This window comes from Neltuma alba, unplaced genomic scaffold, assembly GCF_004799145.2.
Source record: "Neltuma alba isolate B1F8T4 unplaced genomic scaffold, ASM479914v2 tig00012491_pilon, whole genome shotgun sequence".
NCBI classification, from domain to species: domain Eukaryota; kingdom Viridiplantae; phylum Streptophyta; class Magnoliopsida; order Fabales; family Fabaceae; genus Neltuma; species Neltuma alba.
Window position 1 is genome coordinate 1 of NW_021636963.1, and position 18,884 is coordinate 18,884.

General features: G+C 36.3%; 1 protein-coding gene and 1 pseudogene across 1 annotated transcript; both read left to right on the plus strand.

Moving 5' to 3' along the window:
• Nucleotides 1-10,386: 10,386 nt before the first annotated feature.
• Nucleotides 10,387-11,814, plus strand: LOC114727577 (UDP-glycosyltransferase 91A1-like). The gene has a single exon (XM_028914273.1). It carries the CDS (start codon nt 10,387-10,389, stop codon nt 11,812-11,814), a length of 1,428 nt encoding a protein of 475 aa, XP_028770106.1.
• A 4,231-nt stretch (nt 11,815-16,045) lies between these two features.
• On the plus strand, nt 16,046-17,475 carry LOC114727578 (UDP-glycosyltransferase 91A1-like; annotated as a pseudogene).
• Nucleotides 17,476-18,884: the final 1,409 nt, after the last annotated feature.

The following is an 18,884-nucleotide window of genomic DNA, read 5'->3' on the forward strand; positions in this document are numbered from 1 at the left end:
GGGATCGACATATGTAAACCTTACTTTTTGCTTGTTGAGGTTTTCTGAATCCTAGACTATGATTGCAGGATCAAGAATTAGCTTTAGTGAAAGTTCAATATGTACTAGCAGAATCCATTTTAAATCGTAGTTACTGGAGAGAACTTGAATCTACCTTTGTCTCTTCAGAGCAAACGATTTTCATATCAATACAGTGTAGATATTTGTGCTTTGATGTCGCTCTCATCATTGTTATTTCGTTCATTGTCAAACTAGGTTGTTTGGACTTTGGTGGGGGCAAACCACACTTTGCCTGAAACTTTTGTTGCGTGACAGTGTCTTGGGTAATGCTGCAGTAGAGGAAATACACTGGAATTTTTTTCCCCACTGTGAGAGTCATATTTAAAAAAATTTCAGTTTTTCGTTATTTTCATTACACTGAGCCTGTTGGCACTATTTAGCAATATATTTTGGAAGCTCTTCAGGTCATTATACACTTTCCTTACTCCTCCTGAGCATATATTTCAGGTAACTTGTAGCTTTTGCACTTTTCTTGTTTGATGATGGATATGTAATACAATAATCTTTTCCTCTGAAGAATGTGAAAGAATGGTAATATTTTGCATAGTTGGGACTGTGACATCTTGATCGCAAGACAACTGCGGGCTCCTGAAGTTGCTAATATGAAATATCGTTTTTCAGGACTGGGAAACATCAACTGTTGGCAACGAAACTACAGGATCCCATGGTGAAGTCTTTTGGATCCTACAAAGGCTGAACTTGAATCAGTATTCATAAATCATGGCATATGATTTTGGGGGGGGGGGGAGTGGGACTGGTCCAAAGGCGATAGTGATGCAGTTCAGGTTATTTGGTTTAGTGCATGACTGAGGCTGAAGATTGGAATACCAGAGAGGCGCTTTATATGTGTTTCGGGATGGCAGAAGCTTTGATGCATTTAGCATTTGTTAAATGTACATGCATATTCTTTGTAAATTATTCAAATGAAAACCACACTAATTAGTGAGGTAAATACTTAACCTAGGAAATCCTGCACCTTTTTGCAAGGACTTGGTGGCCGGGTGCACGCATATTTTGGTTACTGATCTATCTTAATTTGTTTTTTCCTTGCACGGTTTCATATTGGGGCCCGGAATTCCTGAAAAAAAGATTCAGTGGCCAAGTTTTCGCAGAAACTTGCTTCTCCAGGTGGAGTTAGCGCTTCACTAATTGCTATTTGTTATCGAAGCATTTGTTTTTAAGATTTTAGACAAACAATTGGTCTCATCATCATAGATTTGTCTGTGTGTGTGTGTGTGTTAAATTTTCGTTTATCTGTTTGGTCATGTTTCTTATTGGGAGGATATCATTCAAGAACCTGCAAAACATTCTAAAATTATTCTGCAGGCTTAAGGACGAAACTGAAAATAAGTTTGCATTTGAAATAACTAAAATACCCCTTACTTATTAGTAGCCGCCAGAGTCGTCGCTGGTGGCCAGGTTATTTGTTGGGTTAGGATGTACGTTGATTATTTAGGCTTCGTTTGGATTGCCGTTACAAACGCTAAAGGGCCCTAAGAAATTATGAAACCAAGGTTTGCAACTAAACTGAAGATAAATGGTTGTTTGGTTGGGACAATCGACCCAACCAACTTCTGAGGCAAACGGTAAACATTGGAAACACTGAGCGGAGCTACTTTTGGGGCATTTGGAACTGAGATCTATCGTTATGGAGCATTAATTGATCATAAAATATGACCTGCCAGTTTTTAATCCTCCCTACATTTCCCCTCCCCTGAATCCACCTTCACTTTTAGGTCACTCCCTCTGTAGAGCTCACTATAGTCGCTAGGTATTCCATCTTCACCGTCACCCCCTCGCGCTGCTCTCGCCGTGCTTCTCCGTCTGTGACTGTCACCGATGCTTCTCCTCCTCCTTCACTCTCTCCCATTTTCTCCCCATGGCCGCTGTTCTCCTGTTCTCCCACTCTTCTCCCTTATGCTCCCATTTTCTTCTTCCATTTCAGGTGGTCCTCCGTTGTTCGACAGAGCTCGCCAATTTCATTCATCGTTGGATGTGCCAGAGATCAGCTGGAGTTGATTTGTTGCAGATTGGTGTGGTCTTCTCTCAGATCTTCATTTCATCCTCAGTGAGTTGGTTTCACCGGATCTATTGAGCTTCACCATCCTTCATCGATGTGTAGCTATGCTTCCCGTAGATCCGGCCATCTCTGCTCCATTTGATTTTTGCTTCACTCGATTTACAGAGGCTGCCTCAACTTAGACACAAGTCTTCAACTCTCTTCTGCTTTACTCAATTTACCGTGTCCATTGAAGTCGGCACTTCTCCCTTCGTCACTCTCTTCTGCTTGGGGCTGTTTGAAAGTCTTCAACTCGCAGCTTCAACTAGCAGGTAAGGTCACCTATGTGTGATGCATATATATATACATATATATTTGAGATGGACTGAGATTTGGTACAGAAACTCTTGCCATGTTTGAGTTCTAATTGTTATTCTCTTTTTCTTTTAGATACATTGTGAAAGCAGAGGGCAAGTTTTGTGCCTCTCGATTGCTACTCTTCTATCTATTTAGCTTCACTCTCCTTCAACTCCTCTGCTCCTCTGAAAGTGGTTTTTGGTTTTAATTCTCTTGTAGTATTTGATGAATTTGCTAATTTTTGTGTTCTGTTGTTTGTGATGAATTTGCTATTTTTGATCTTGCATGTTGTTTGTGATGAATTTGCTTCACTCTCCTTCCACTCGGTGCTACTGCTTCTTTGCGTTTGACTTGTGTTGTTTGACTTCTACTTCACTTGAAATGCTGCTAGGAGCCATTCTAGGAATATAATCAATCTTGAATGTCAGACTTGTGCCAGAGGGGTTTAACTCTCGAATTTGTTTTCCTTTTTCAGAATATAAAATAGTTTTTTTTTCTTATTTGTTTTAGCATGTTGTAAACTCTGTTATTTTCAATATATCATTCCTAGAATACGTGGGACTTATTATTCAAGGAATTCATTTAGAATTTTGTGCTCTCAGTGAAGAGGGATGTGGTTGGGCTACCCTATGGCGTATAAAGTGGATAAGATATATGAACATTATTAGTTTAAAGATGCATTGATTGATTGCTTCTAAAAAAAAAAGGTTTAAGTAGACACTGTTAATTATGGGTTTGTTCTTGTGTGTTACTGCTTGATTCTAAACTTATTGTGGATTTGATACATATGTAATTTCATCAAGAACAATAAGTAACGATAAAGGCAAAGCGCATTGGGATGTAAGCACTACTAGTGTTTTTCTCAAAATATGCATGGACCAAATTTATAACAAACATCGTCAAAGATCCTCGTTTACAAAGCAAGGCTAGGACAACATTCACAAAACATTCAATGAAAACACAGGGAAAGGAGATGAGAAAAGACAGCTGAAAAATAGGTCGGATAACTTGAGGAAAGAGTGGAAGGCATTTGGGCAGCGAATTGGTAAGGAGACCGGTATAAGGTGGGACCCTGAAAGGAACACAGTGGTTTGGGAAGAAGGTTCAGGGGACAGTGAAGACGGGCTTTTAGGTGTTACCACTGGACGCCGTGCAGGAGTTTCAAATGATTTGGACAGCATCAATTTAACTACAAACACATGAAACACTGCACCTAGTATACCTAGTGGTTCAGAGAGTCAAGGGAAGAGGAAGAGAGGTGGAGGGTTGGATAAGCACAAGAAGCAAAAAATGCCAGCGACAAAAAGAATAGCAGATGCAGTAAGCTTGATTAAGAAGGCTTCAATTAGTACAGCAGCGACAGTAAACAAAATCTCCAATAGTGATAACACTACTGAGCTGACCACTTATCTGCTGAGTATGGAGGAAATTGTTAGTGACACTCATCTTTGTATCGTGTTGTAATCTGCTGGCAAACAAGACTTTCAGGGACATATATGCTGGTCTGAGAGAAAATCGGGAGGTATTAGTGGCTTGGTTGAAGCAGAATGCTAAAAATCCACCGCCATATGCTACACCCAGGAATCCTTGAGTTGTGCCAGGGGACTTGTTATGACTTCTGTTTTTCTACCTTAATGTACTATTATGTGTTATGTGTTATGACGATGTATTTAATGACTAGGTTTAATGTTGTGTGTTTCGTGACTATGTTTAATGACTAAGTTTAATGTTGTGTGTTTTATGACTATGTTTAATTATTATGTTAAAGTTTAATGACAATTTGTGTATTATCTTTTCTTTTCTTTTCTTTTTTGTGAAAATTTTACTTACAGTTAGTATTTATCGATTCACAAGTAACACACATTTATTATGTTTGATTCAAAGGAGGGTTGGGGCGAGGGTTGAGAGGATGATGGGGGAGACGAATGGTCTCAATTACTTCCCACTTTACATGAACACACAACACAATTATCAGAGCTAAGTGTGTTAATGAATCAATATGTGACACCTTTTCTGTGCAAATAGCCATGTAGAACTAGTGAACAAACTGGTTATTTGTGGGTTCAAGAACTTTTAGACGGGCATGAAGGATGGTCTAAGGATATGTTTTGAATTGAAACAGAGACATTCCATCGGTTATGTTCTAAATTAGTTGAACATTGCCTATAAAATACTAAGTACATAGGTGTCTATGAATCTGTTGACATGTTCTTGAATACAATTGCGCATGGCTAGTGTAATAGGATGATTCAGGAAAGGTTTCAGCATTCAGAAGAAACTGTTAGTCGGTATTTTCATAGAGTGTTGGCTGCTTGCCTCAATTTATCTCGAGAAAATATCAGGCAAGCTGATCCTATATTTTCCTATTATCACCCAAAAATAGCAAATGATCCATAATACTTCCCATTTTTTAGGGATGCAATTGGAACAATTGATAGTACTCACATAAACTGTAAGGTTAGTCAAGCTAGGCAAGACAAATATATCAATAGGAAGGGATTTCCTAGTCAAAATGTCATGGTTGTATGTGACTGGAATATGTGCTTCACGTTCATGTTGACGTGTTGGCGGGCTAGGAAGGTAGTGCATATGATGCTTGTGTCTTTTATTCTACTATCTCAACTCCATCCATGAATTTTCCTCATCCACCTAAAGGTATATTTCTTTAATTTCCAAATTAATTATTTTTAAATTCAACTTCACTTGTATTATTTTCACCTCAACATAATTGAGTCATGATTTTTTAGGATAATATTTCACCTCAACCTTGGCTCGTACAGACGTGAGCGCTATCACCTTTTAAACTTTAATCGTCACCCAGGATTTACAAATCACAGTGAGGCCTTCAATTATTATCATTCAAGTTTGAGATCCACTATTGGAGTGTGGAAGAATAGGTTTGTAATCTTAAGAAACATGTCCAGATTCAAGTTTCAAACATAGGTCTGCATAGTTTGTGCCACAATGGCTGTCTATGATTTTATCAGGCAAAATTCTCCAACTGATGACCGCTTTATAGAAGCTGAACATGGAAGTGTAATAGATGAAGACAATAATCATGCAGCTGGTGAGGCATCTTCGTCAAGTTTAACATCTACCGCACAAAGGAATCGTGTTTGTGGCTTAATTAGGGACCGAATTGTGCAAAGATTACTATCTAATTAGTTATGTGATTTCATTTACTTTAATTAGAGACTAAATGAATTTTAATTTATATTCATGTTTGTCCATTATCTATATTTAATTAATTACCTACAATGTGTTTTTAAATTTTTCTCCGTAACAAATATTTTTATTTTATAATTTCACAAATAAACATGTTTATATTTTATCATAATAATTTTATATATTTTTTTAAACTATTATCATATTAAAAACATAAAATTTCAAAAACCATTATTTAATAAAATTCATGCCTTTTTTAGTCATTTTACAACTAAACTAACTTTTTTATTAATCATCCAAACAACTTTTAACTTTTTCAACTGACTTTTTAAAAGTACCTATCTAAACATATCCTAACTAACTTTTACTCTAACTTCAGTTACAAAAGTCAGTTGGGTTAGAAGTCAATTTTATCTAACTCCAATCCAAATATACCCTTAGTTAGCCTCAACCTGACGATGAGTCGGCGGCCTAAAGTGAGAGATATGATGTGAGTGTGCTTGGGCTCGTATTGGGCCCCTTAATTAACCGCTTAACTCCCTTCATATCTGTCACTTTAGGCCCAATAGGAGATGAGAGCATTGGTTGTTTCTCCCCTGTTCTATTCCCAAAATTATTAACTCAACTCATAGTCAAATTTATCCCTGTCTTCGCACGCTCATCTTTACAATTATTTAACTTAAGAACATATTGACAAGCTGGGTTTTATTGGTCAAGGTTTGAGGTCAGGAGATGACAATTCCACAAAACTTGAGCTCAAAAGAGTCAACTTGTGATTATGAGTTCGGTGTCTGCCCCAATAGTATGGATCGCCTTCAACAATCCATCAAACATCCAAACCGATCATCTCAAGCTTCCCTCGAGGATTACCCCAAGTCCATAAACTCTCCCTCATCACCCATGTGCCGTACAACCTTGTTAGACGATGTCGCCCCAGAAGGCGATGGAGTCGGTGGGAGATTGACCAACGGCGTCGCCCGGCTCTGGCGGTTGAACTTTGGCAGTTTCCGGTTATATAAGGAGGAGAAATAATGGACGTATGTCTGGTTGTGTCGTCTTAATATAACTGGAAACCGTCAAAGTTCAGCCGCCACGACCCGTCACCATTGCTGCGCTGTGTCTGTCCGGTCAACGTCACCTGCCATCATCGACGTTCTTGAGCGTTGCCGTGAAGATAGACCGCTGTTTCAGAAGAAAAATCCAAGGAAGACGGTCAAGTTAATATCATCCGTAAGTTTGACTTCGGCTGAGCCAAGGCTTTCCGGTGGATCTCCGGGGGGCTCAGGAGTCAAATTTGCGATGCCAGCTCCAAGTTCCCTACCGTTTTTCTTTGCATATTCTTTAATACCTCTGCTCACTCTACTCGACCATCACGGTTTTTGCGATGAAATTGAAAGATAAAAAATGGTTACAAATTGATTTTCCATATATGTATTTTGTGGTATAAGTTTTGCAAAAAATTTTATGAAATATTCACAAAATTTCTTTCCAAAAAAGTATTGCAGCCAATTTTGTAGATTATTATAGTTAACTTCATATGGATTTTACGACCAAACATATCGAAATTCATCATTGCATACAACTGCTACTGCTTATGGTTTACTCTGAAGTTTTGTATTAATTCCTTCACCTGCTTAAGGATAGCACGAGTATTATTGGACAGCTTGTTTGGAAATATATAATACATTAACATTATTATATATAAACTGTGGTTGATGGGTCAAGGGAAGCTAGGTGTAGTCTATTTAATTTCCTTTTCCTCCATACCGTTTACCCTCTGGCTATATCTAGAATCTAGATCTGCTTCGTTGGGGTGTGTGTAAATATAGAGACTTGTTCCAATACCTAGATCTCTAAATCAAATATCATATACTACCCGCTATCTTTAATAGTTGTAGTTAAACTAAAGTAGAAACTAGATCTTATATTAAGGAGTGTTTTGATAAAATCAAAACCATGATTTTAAAAGTATTTTTACAGTATACGAAACAAATATGTAGAGGAGTTTATATCAATTTATGAAAAAGTGCTTTTCAGAAGCACTTCTGGTATTACCAAACACCCTTTAAATATTAAAAGTAGTATATAATATATTCCTCTTCAAATTTTCAAGATAATATGTGTGTGTGATGGCGTGATGATTTTCTGGACGAGTTTTTTGAACCTATGCCAAGAGGGGTTGACCCGCATTTCCAGTTTTATGAGAAATCCCAAAATAATAAATCACCTAGCTTTCACAATTTGGGGTAAGCTCACAATAGGGGGATCCAATATTAAACCATGGTCTCTAGTTCTTCTCAAATTGTTGTCACTTTTCATAACAACCTTATTGACTTATTCATCATCGGAATTTGTTGATTAATTTTGTTTAGTTATGGGATTAGATCATCGCATTGGGCAAATCACTTTGCGGACTGATTCCTCCACTGAGCTCATTGCAATAATTTTGATGCTGTGATTCTCAATGACCCACCAATAAAATGTAGGGATATTTATTTAGTTTACCTTCTGACAGTAGATTTGTTATTTTAAAAAATATTAAATATCACGGTTATATAAAAACAAATGAATTATAATCACGTCAACCGTATCAGTTTCGAGCTTATTTAATATATAACTTATAAGTAACTTTTTAATCATAATTTATAAAATATAAAATAAATACATGAGAAAAGTTTGTTTTGACTTATAAATCAAAGTTATAGACACTTAAATAATCCAACCCAAACCACAAACGAGCACTTCATCATAAAAGTCATACTCACATGTGTCATTTTCAAGCTCGCGTATGTGTGGCCAAGACTAGCATCTTATCTAAAATAAACATTTTGAAATATGCGTGCATATTCTCTATTGTTCATTTTTCGGACTTATTCGTTTAATTTTTAGCATTTAAATTTCAAATAATAATTTTATAAAATATTAAATGTTAACTAGTGTTATTTATTTTAACAATTAAGATAAGAAGCGGAGAAGAAGTGTATCTATATATTGGCGTCTTGTTTGGGGTACTTTTTTGTTTGTTATTATAATTTTTTCACCAGAAATCATAATATATAATGTTATGATGACTTGTATAAGTTTTAAAACATTATTCACACTCTTCATAATTTATAAATAATGAGTCAAAATTTTATATTATATATTCATACATAAATATATACACGTACTCGGACTTAGTAAAAATCCGAACGTAAAAATATATTTTGTCCATGTTCCTGGAATAATTAAGACGGGGGGAAGAAGAATAAATTAATGAGAGCTAGTGAAACTGAAACGTCCAATTATGTGCTAAACACGACATTGTATCGTCCATACGTGCGGTGGAGTGATTAGTTAATTATGCCTTATTTGATACTTGAAATTATTACTCCCTCCGTTCCTTATTATAAGAGACAAATAACCGAAGTACGTTGATCAAAAAAACAGTTAAAGTTAGTTAAGAACAATTAATGTATAAAAAGTATAATTTTTTTCCAAAAATGCCCTCATTAATAAGGAGAGAGAGCATGAGAGAGAACAATTAAATTATTAAAAGAAAGAGAAGTGGGAGGGAGAGAGAGTGTGAGTTGGAGATAATAAATATGGGTAAAATAGTAAATCAACACAAAAAAGTAGAGACAACTTGTAAGTGTCTCTTATATATAAGAACATGACATAAGCATCAAGTGTCTCTTATAATAAGGAACAGAGGGAGTATTATGTAATCATAAAAATCTTAATATAAATAAGAATAACAAGCCAAAGACCTCGCAACATGGAGGATGCTCTGAGAAGTCATTAACTGGACTGCTTGAAAGACGACTTACTTGCAAATTGCAACGGACAGGAGAAGCACTGCTTCAAAGTATATGAAATAGTATATGATTCGTTACATTCTTAAGTATTTGTGGAGTTAGTATGGTTAAAATTGAAACATATATGCCAACAATATGAAAAAAGAAATGGATGGGGTTGGATAAATTCATTCTTTATGGACATATTATGAAACTTCAATACTTTCCAATCCTTAATATAAGAATTAGTTGACTAATTTGAGTAAATTAAGACAATTGGTTAAGTTCATTACTTGTAATAAGTAAGTGTTGTCCTTTCTAAAATATTCTTGCTAATTAAGTACTACCTCCGGTCCTTAATATAAGACCCTATTTGACTTTTATTTTGGTCCTAAATATAAGACCCTAATCTATTTTATCTCTCATATTTACACATTTTTTCCCAAAGTAACCCTTCTAACGATGATAGTTTTAGTCAATACACTTGATTGGCAAAGATATTTTAGGAAAGACAACACCTATTTAGGACAAATAACTAACTCAACTCACTTCCTTAATCTCCTCAAATTAGTCAACTGGGTCTTATAATTAGGACCGGAGGTAGTATATTGACTATAACTACTATTATTATAAGAACTGTTTTGAAGAAAATGAGTAAATATGAGAGATAAAATGTAGAGTCTTATATTTATGACTAAAATAAAAGTCAAATGAGTTTTTATATTAAGTATCGGAGCTAGTACCACATGCTCATAAATATTAGCGCACTGCCTAACGATAGGTTTATATATTTAAGCCATCCGTTTGCAGGCACTGACATGGATGGAGACGGAGACTCGAGAGGAATGGAAGACAGCAAACACAACGGAGTGGGCATACTTTGATTGATGAATTCTAATTGATGATAGTGGGGACAGGATTTTTATTTTAATTTTTATTACTATTCATAAGGTCGGTGAGTGTGTGTATATATACTCCTATATATATTTGTATAATATGGAATTGTGTTCTGATCTTGATCAAGGCGCCATGGTAGAAGACAAGAAGCTTCACATAGTCATGTTCCCATGGCTGGCCTTTGGCCACATCATCCCCAACCTTGAGCTCGCCAAGCTCATAGCTGAGAAGGGTCACCTTGTCAGCTTCGTGTCTAGCCCAAGAAACATCCATCGTCTTCCAAAACTACCTCCTCACTTGTCTCCTCTTATCAAACTCGTCAAGCTTCCCTTAACCAAGGTCCAGAACCTTCCTCAAGACGCAGAGGCCACAACCGATGTTCCCTACAACGTCGTGCAGTTCCTTAAGAAAGCCTACGATGAACTCCAACAACCCATGACTCGGTTTCTTGAATCTTCCAAGCCAGACTGGATCCTCTACGACTTTGCTCCTCATTGGATCGGATCCATTGCTTCCAAACTGGGGATCAAGAGTGCCTTCTTCAGTATATTCACTGCCCCGTTTTTGGGTTTCATGGGATCAGCTTCAACTTTGATGGGTATTGACAACAGCCGCACAACACTTGAAGACTATTTGGTTCCGCCACCGTGGGTTCCGTTTCCAACCACCGTAGCATTTCGTCACTTTGAGATCATGAGGATCGCAGACAGTTTCTCCGACAACGACTCCGGCGTTTCTGATACATTTCGGGCCGGTATGTGTCTCCAAAACTGCGACATAGTATTGATCAGAAGCTGCTTTGAATTTGAAGGCGAATGGATTCAACTCCTCGAAAACCTCTACAAGAAACCAGTGCTGCTTGTGGGCCAACTTCCCAGCACGGCCTATGAGGATGGAAAGGAGAACGAGACGTGGCAGTGGATGAAAGATTGGCTGGACAAGCAAAACAGAGGCACAGTGATCTACGTGGCATTCGGGAGCGAAGCGAAGCCCAGCCAAGATGAAGCGAGGGAGATAGCTCTAGGTTTAGAGAAGTCGGAGCTAGCATTTTTCTGGGTGCTGAGGACTCAACGTGGGCCGTACGACCCGGAGATTTTGCGGCTGCCGGAAGGTTTTGAGGAACGTACGCATGGTCGCGGCGTGGTGTGCACAGGTTGGGCGCCGCAGCTGAAGATATTGGGCCACGAGTCCGTCGGTGGGTTCTTAACTCATTCTGGTTGGACGTCGGTGGTAGAGGCGATCCAGAATGAGAAGCCCCTTGTGCTTCTGACGTTTTTGGCGGACCAGGGACTGAACGCAAGGGTGTTGGAGGAGAAGAAGATGGGATATTCCATACCGAGGAATGAGCGAGACGGGTCCTTTAAGAGTGAGTCGGTGGCTGAGTCGCTGAGGCTGGTTATGGTGAAAGAAGAGGGAAGGATCTACCGGGAAAAGATAAAAGAGATGAAGGACTTGTTTGTAAATAGAGAAAGACAGGAAGAGTATGTTGATGGCTTACTGGAGTATCTCAGAGACCATAGAAATCCTAAGCGCGAAGATGCAGGTTGTTTGAGATATTAACCTGACATTATAGTTGGTTAATTAAGATCATATAAGAATTGGTTAGTGATTATCAATAGTCGATTATCAATGATTAGTGTTAAGATCTTGTGAGGATTTATTTTAAGCTGTTGTTGTATGAGTTTATTGCTCTTAATAATGCATATGATTTTATTTTATTTTATTTTATTTCTGTTATTTATTCATGCTCAATCTTAATAATATATTACATCCAATCTTTAATATAAGAGCTAGTTTAATATTTAATATAGTCATAAATATAAAATCTCAAGTCATCTAATTACACCTGTTTTTTTTACTGGGTAATTGCGTATGTTAAAAGTCTCATCAAATGATAATTCTGCCTGATAAATATGATTAGCGAGGGTATTTTAAGGAAGATAGCACCTATTTGTCACAAATAACTAACTTAACTAATTTTTTTAATATATTTAAATTAGTCAAACTAGCTTTTATATTAAAGATCGGATATAGTAGAGGATTAATTAAGCTAATGTACCATTATACATTAACATTGATTAATCGTCTAGGCAGGCCGAGAATAAGTGCAGTAGTTAAAACGGATAAATGTGATGTAGTGACTTGTTTAGTATTTAACTTTTGGGTGTTTTCCCCCGTACAAACTCATTAGTTATTTGGATATTTAATTTGGGCAGAAAATCAAACACATGGATATGAAACTAGTTTTGGTGTTTATTGTAATAATTAGCATCATGACACTTATCACTGTGATGAAATCTATATATTATATTCGAATACAGTTCTAATAGTATAGATTTAAAATTTATAAAAAAAAGCTCATAGCTAAGAGATTATATTTATTTTGAATTATATACTTATTAAAAAATATTTTTTTAAAAATAAAAATTTAAAAATTTAAAAACTAACCATCCATATTAAATTTAAATAGTTAACTCATCACCCTAATGACCACTCAAACTGGTTTTGATGGATCTTGAGATGTATGGAGAGAGTAAAAGATGAGAGAACTTTGGTACCCGCTTGGTATGAAGAATAAGAATTGTGATCAATATTAAGAAAATAATATTTAATATGAGAGATTACTTATTATATAGAATTAGATAAATCCGTATATGTGGAATTGGAGAATACCACAGGGAAAAGTGATGTTCCCCAATCCTACTTCTATAGATTTGTCAAATCCCGTGTAACAAATAATTAACCATACTAAAGATTTTTTAAATAATTTTTTCAATTACAATCCTAATTTTTATCTTTTATTTTTAATACTTCGTCTTTATCTTCTCTCCATTCGAGGATGAGGGCATGGGAGCTTTTATCTTCATTCCGCCTGGAGACTAGGGGTGAGCATTCGGTTTTTCGGTTCGGTTATCGGTGATAACCGAATAACCGAATAAAGTAAATTTTAAACACCGAACCGAAACCGAATAACCGAACTAACCGAAACCGAATTAACCGAAATTTTCGGTTCGGTTAACCGATTAACCGAAATATATAAATATGAAAAATAATTTTAAATTAAAAATAATAAAACACAATTATAACCATTAATTAATAAATATTTCATCATCCAATGTGATTTATTATAATAATATTTATTATAATCATATTTATTGAATATAAATATATTTAAAAAGTTCACATATATATTTATTATAATAATATTTATTAAATATAAATATAAAATATATTTATTTCGGTTATTCGGTTATAACCGAATTTTTGTTCTACTAACCGAACCGAACACCGAAACCGAATTATTTAAAAAATAAAAACCGAATATATAACCGAAAACCGAAATAACCGAACCGAAAAACCGAAATTAAATTCGGTTCGGTTCGGTTTTGCTCACCCCTACTGGAGACACACACCCACCGCATTACCCACTTAAAGGCTAGAACCCAGGTTCTCCTATTTATTAGTGAAGGCGTGGTTTGCCAAAGCAATGACCCCTTACAAATTTGCCTTTGGCAGGGATAAGATGAAGGAATTCAGAGAGAGGCCTGCATGGATGTGGGGGCCACAATTAAAAGCCCGCCACTAAGCCCCATATCGATTTTTTTATTCTGACTATTCCGTTCAGTGGAATAGCCAGTGGGCCAAGTGCCATGGCCTGTAACCCTTTTGACAGGGAAGTTATGAGTTCGAAACTGTTTCCCTTGAATTGTTCTGCGGACTCGACCAAATTGTTTTGCAGCTTTTTCAATATCGTATTCTCTGCCATTTGAATCTTTCAACAAAAGCACCAAGTGCAACATTCAAGGGCAGATTTAGGAAATATGATAATAATAAAATATACATATACTCAGGTATTAGATTCAAATGGGCAATTATAATATTATGCAGTCACAGTGCTCATAAACACAAGGAAATGGGAGCAACGGTGAAATATGGCAGAAAGGGCATAGAAAGTGACAGAATAAGGTCCAAACAAAGGAAGCGAATCTGGAGAGGAGGTCCTCGTTTTGCTGAGACCGGACCAGTGGCAAGTGATCCACTAAAAATAAAAGGCTCTTGCCTTGTTTATGCCTAATTTCATTTCCTACATTTATAGTTGCCATACCATGCCATGTCGTCTGGTTAAGTCACAATGGGACAGTCGAGTACGCGTAGGAGACAAATCAGAAAGACGGAACCTTTGGAGAAGAGGATCACATACGCATACGAGGGAGAGGAGAAGGAAAATGCAATAAATTGAGGAACTTTTACACGTGGCGGGTCACTCTTTCAATAATTCTGTGCGTCCATGTCCTGTTTCAAAATATACGTGTTTGTGAAATAACTAATGGGATTTGGTATAGTAGAAGGGACTAGTCCCTCATTTGAACTAAGATTTAAATTTTTGTTTAAAGATATATTTATATTTAGTGTCTAATAATATCTCAAATATAATTGTATCTAATAGGATGATACCTATGTATAACAAATATATATATACATGAAATAGTATGATTTCGGTACATTCTTAATTATTTGTAGACTTAGTTTGGTTAAATATTGAGTCCAATAAATTCATGATTTATGGACATATTATGAAACTTTAATACTATATGCTTATAAATATTAGGGTATTTGCCCCACCCAGATATACACTAAATAATACTTTTTCTGTTTTAAATGCAAAAGCTAACTAGGGGGTTAGTTTTGATGTAAAATGTAAGGTTTTAGTTAAATTTTAAGTTATAGTATACATTTAGTACTTTAAAAACCCGTCTATCGCCGCTCTATCTTATCTGGAAAGCGTGAAATACACTCCCCTGTTGGTTAAAGCAGACTCCAATGCCTATTCTGATGGGGGGATCACCCTCCTCTATCCGTTCAAGATTCCTAATTTGACTTAATGCCCTCTTTCCCAACCTTTCCTACGGCATCCATTTCATCAAGGAAGGACAGAGGAGGTTAAGTAAGGATAAGGACTTTGCCGGGACCCTCTTGACTAAGCTTCTTTAGTCTCAAAAAAACCATGTTTTTTTCGATTTGCTTGGTCTTTTCTTTGGGGAAAGCCAAAAGAGTCCCGTCTCTTCACGAGTCTAGAAAGAGTTTTTACCAAATAATAGTAATTCTAATTAATATATATAATTTTTAAAAATAAATTAACTTTTTGAGGTAGCATAATATTTGACCATATATATATAAAGTAGTAAATAAGAGTAAAAAATATTCGTAATAAGATAAAAGATGAAAGAAAATGAGTTTCAATAGTTATCATTTTAATGAGTACTTAAACTCATTAAATCTTAATCATCTATATCTCATTTGAAAGATTTGTTTTTTTTTTTATTTTTATTTGTTCAAAACAATTAGTTTAATATTTATAGAATCTAAAACAGTGATAATTTTTTAACTATTATTTTTTTAGAAAATAATTAATTAAAAATTTTAAATCTAAACTACTCAAATATTCAAATAAGATACTACCTCTGGTCCTTAATATAAGACCCTGTTTGACTTTTATTTTGGTCCTAAATATAATACCCCAATCCATTTTATTTCTCATGTTTACTCAGTTTTTTCCAAGATAGTCCTTCTAATAATTATAATTCTAGTCAATACACTTGATTAGTAAGGATATTTTAGAAAAGACAACACTTATTTAAGACAAATAACTAACTCAACTTATTTGTTTAATTTTCTCAAATTAGTTACGGAGGTAGTATAAGTGGAACTGGTTCATATTTATTTGAGGCATCCCTCCGCTGTCCTATACGGGAATTCCTCGAACATATGCAACCCAAGCTAAGCCGCAACCATGGCGGAAGACAAGACGCTTCACATAGTCATTTTCCCATGGTTGGCCTTTGGCCACATCATTCCCAACCTTGAGCTCGCCAAGCTCATAGCTGAGAAGGGTCACCTTGTCAGCTTCGTTTCTACCCCAAGGAACATCGATCGCCTTCCAAACTACCTCCTCACTTGGCTCCTCTCATCAAACTCGTCAAGCTTCCCCTACCCAAAGTCCACGACCTTCCTGATAAGGCTGAGGCCACCACCGATATTCCGTACAACATGGTGACGTTTCTCAAGAAAGCCTACGATGAACTCCAACAACCCATGGCCCTGTTTCTTGAATCTTCCAAACCCGATTGGATCTTTCACGACTTCGCTCCCTACTGGGTCGGATCCATTGCTTCCAAACTGGGCATCATGTCTGCCTTCTTCCCCATATTTCCGTCGCCGGTTATGGCTTTCCTGGGACCTCCTTCGGATTCGATGAGTTCCGACCCTATGAGGAAAAAACCCGAGAGCTTCACAGTTCCGCCACCGTGGATCCCATTCCCCACCACCGTAGCGTTTCGTTACTTTGAGATCATGAGGATATTCGCAGACAGTTTCTCCGTCGGGAACCGGGATGTTTCAGATGCATACCGTATCGGCGCGTCTGTCCAAAACTCCGACATAGTAATAGTAAGAAGTTGCTACGAATTTGAACCCAAATGGATTCAGGTCCTCAAAAACCTTTATCAGAAACCAGTTCTAGCCGTTGGCCAACTTCCCGGCACGGCCTATGACGGTGGGAACGAAAACGACGCATGGCGGTGGATGAAAGATTGGCTGGACAAGCAAAACAGAGGCACAGTGGTCTACGTGGCATTCGGAAGCGAAGCGAAGCCCAGCCAAGAAGAAGTGAGGGAGATAGCTCTAGGTGTAGAGAAGTCGGAGCTACCATTTTTCTGGGTGCTGAGGACTCAACGTGGGCCGTACGACCCGGAGATTTTGCGGCTGCCGGAAGGTTTCGAGGAACGGACGCATGGTCGCGGCGTGGTGTGCACAGGTTGGGCGCCGCAGCTGAAGATATTGGGCCACGAGTCCGTCGGTGGGTTCTTAACTCATTCTGGTTGGACGTCGGTGGTGGAGGCGATCCAGAATGAGAAGCCGCTTGTGCTTCTGACGTTTTTGACAGACCAGGGACTGAACGCGAGGGTGTTGGAGGAGAAGAAGATGGGATACTCGATACCAAGAGATGAGCGAGACGGGTCTTTCAAGAGTGAGTCGGTGGCTGAGTCGCTGAGGCTGGTTATGGTGAAAGAAGAAGGAAGGATCTACCGGGAAAAGATAAGAGAGATGAAGGACTCGTTTGTGAATAGAGAAAGACAGGAAGAGTATGTGGATGATTTAATAAAGCACCTCATAAACTACAGAAATGCTAAGCTTGAAGATGGAGGTTGTAGGAGATATTAAACTGCGTTTAGTGAGTTTATGGGAGTGTTATTCACCTTACGCCCTAGGATTGCTTATCACGAGTTGTTTGTTATGGTTTCTTCGTCTTATTCTTGTTATTATTTACCCTGAATCTTATTTACAGAGATGATTAAGCTGTATCATTATATATTATCTTTGATTATTAATCATTTATGTAAGGTGAGAGTAAGAGCGGTTAAAGCCGATAAATGAGTTGGATTGACTTATGAGACTGAAATTGATGAATGAGTTGATTTACTTCTTGGGTGTCCTTTATTTTGTCGTACATGCACAGAGGAAAATATGGGGGACAGCTCTGTTCTCTCCGTTCGAGGATGAAAGCTTTGTTTTTATTTTGATGGCTGATGGCTCACGCTTTCTTCCCGCCCAGATTCGTACGATTTTATCAGTGCTCCGGTTTTAAATTAAAATTTATTTTATAACGCGAATTATATTACAAAATAAATGTTATATTTACAATTAAAAAACATTAATTAAGATTACTTTAAAAATTATATCATTTTCTGTTCTAATTATAAAATCTTTTTATAATCTTTAAATAAGATTTTATAATTAAAATCGGACGGTAGTAGTTGATAAATAAAATGTTCAAATGTCAGAAACATTGATGTTATGGTTTTTTTCCTTTTTTTGGAAAGTTGGATGATATTGACATAACGTCCTAAATTGTCCGGAACAAAATCAACTTGAACATGCTATATGAAATTATGAATAAATTCAGGATAAATACAATATTTGGTCTATTAAATTAGTATATTTTACTCATTTTAGTTTGAAATCATAGGTTTTAATTCTTCAAGTTTTTTTTAAATATTAGTTTAATAAAAATTAAATTATTTTATCTTTTTAATGGATCAAAAATTATAATTTAAAATTTGATAGACTATAAACTTGAGTAACTAAATCATAATTTAACATATAAGTTATCAGAAGCGCACGAAAAGGGGGTCCGACTGGTTGGGTAGTTCCGCGAGGCATAGATTTCTTTTTTTTGTTAAAGTATATATTTAGTCCTTTAACTTTACAAAAAATTTTAATTTAGTCTCTTAACTTTAAAAAGTATACTTTTAACCTTTTAACTCTTAAATTGTTAACAAAAATGATGATATTGTGATATTAAATTTTGACAAAACATTCTCAAATACTAATATATAAAATTTAATTTTCAAAACGATCTACAAAAAATCATCATTTAAACTTAACAGTTTTAGGATTAAAGAACCAAATATATCGTTTTTAAATTTAAAGTTAAAGGATCAAATTGAAACTTAATGTGAAATAAAAAGACTAAATGTGTATTTTAGTTTTTTTTTCCCAATTTTTTGGTCAAACGAGGCATCAAAGTCGGTATAGGAACTCCGAAAGACGCTTGCAAGGATGAGGGGCCC

What these genes read in the sequence shown, in the direction of transcription:
- LOC114727577 (XM_028914273.1), top strand. Translation starts at nt 10,387, where the DNA reads ATGGTAGAAGACAAGAAGCTTCACATAGTCATGTTCCCATGGCTGGCC.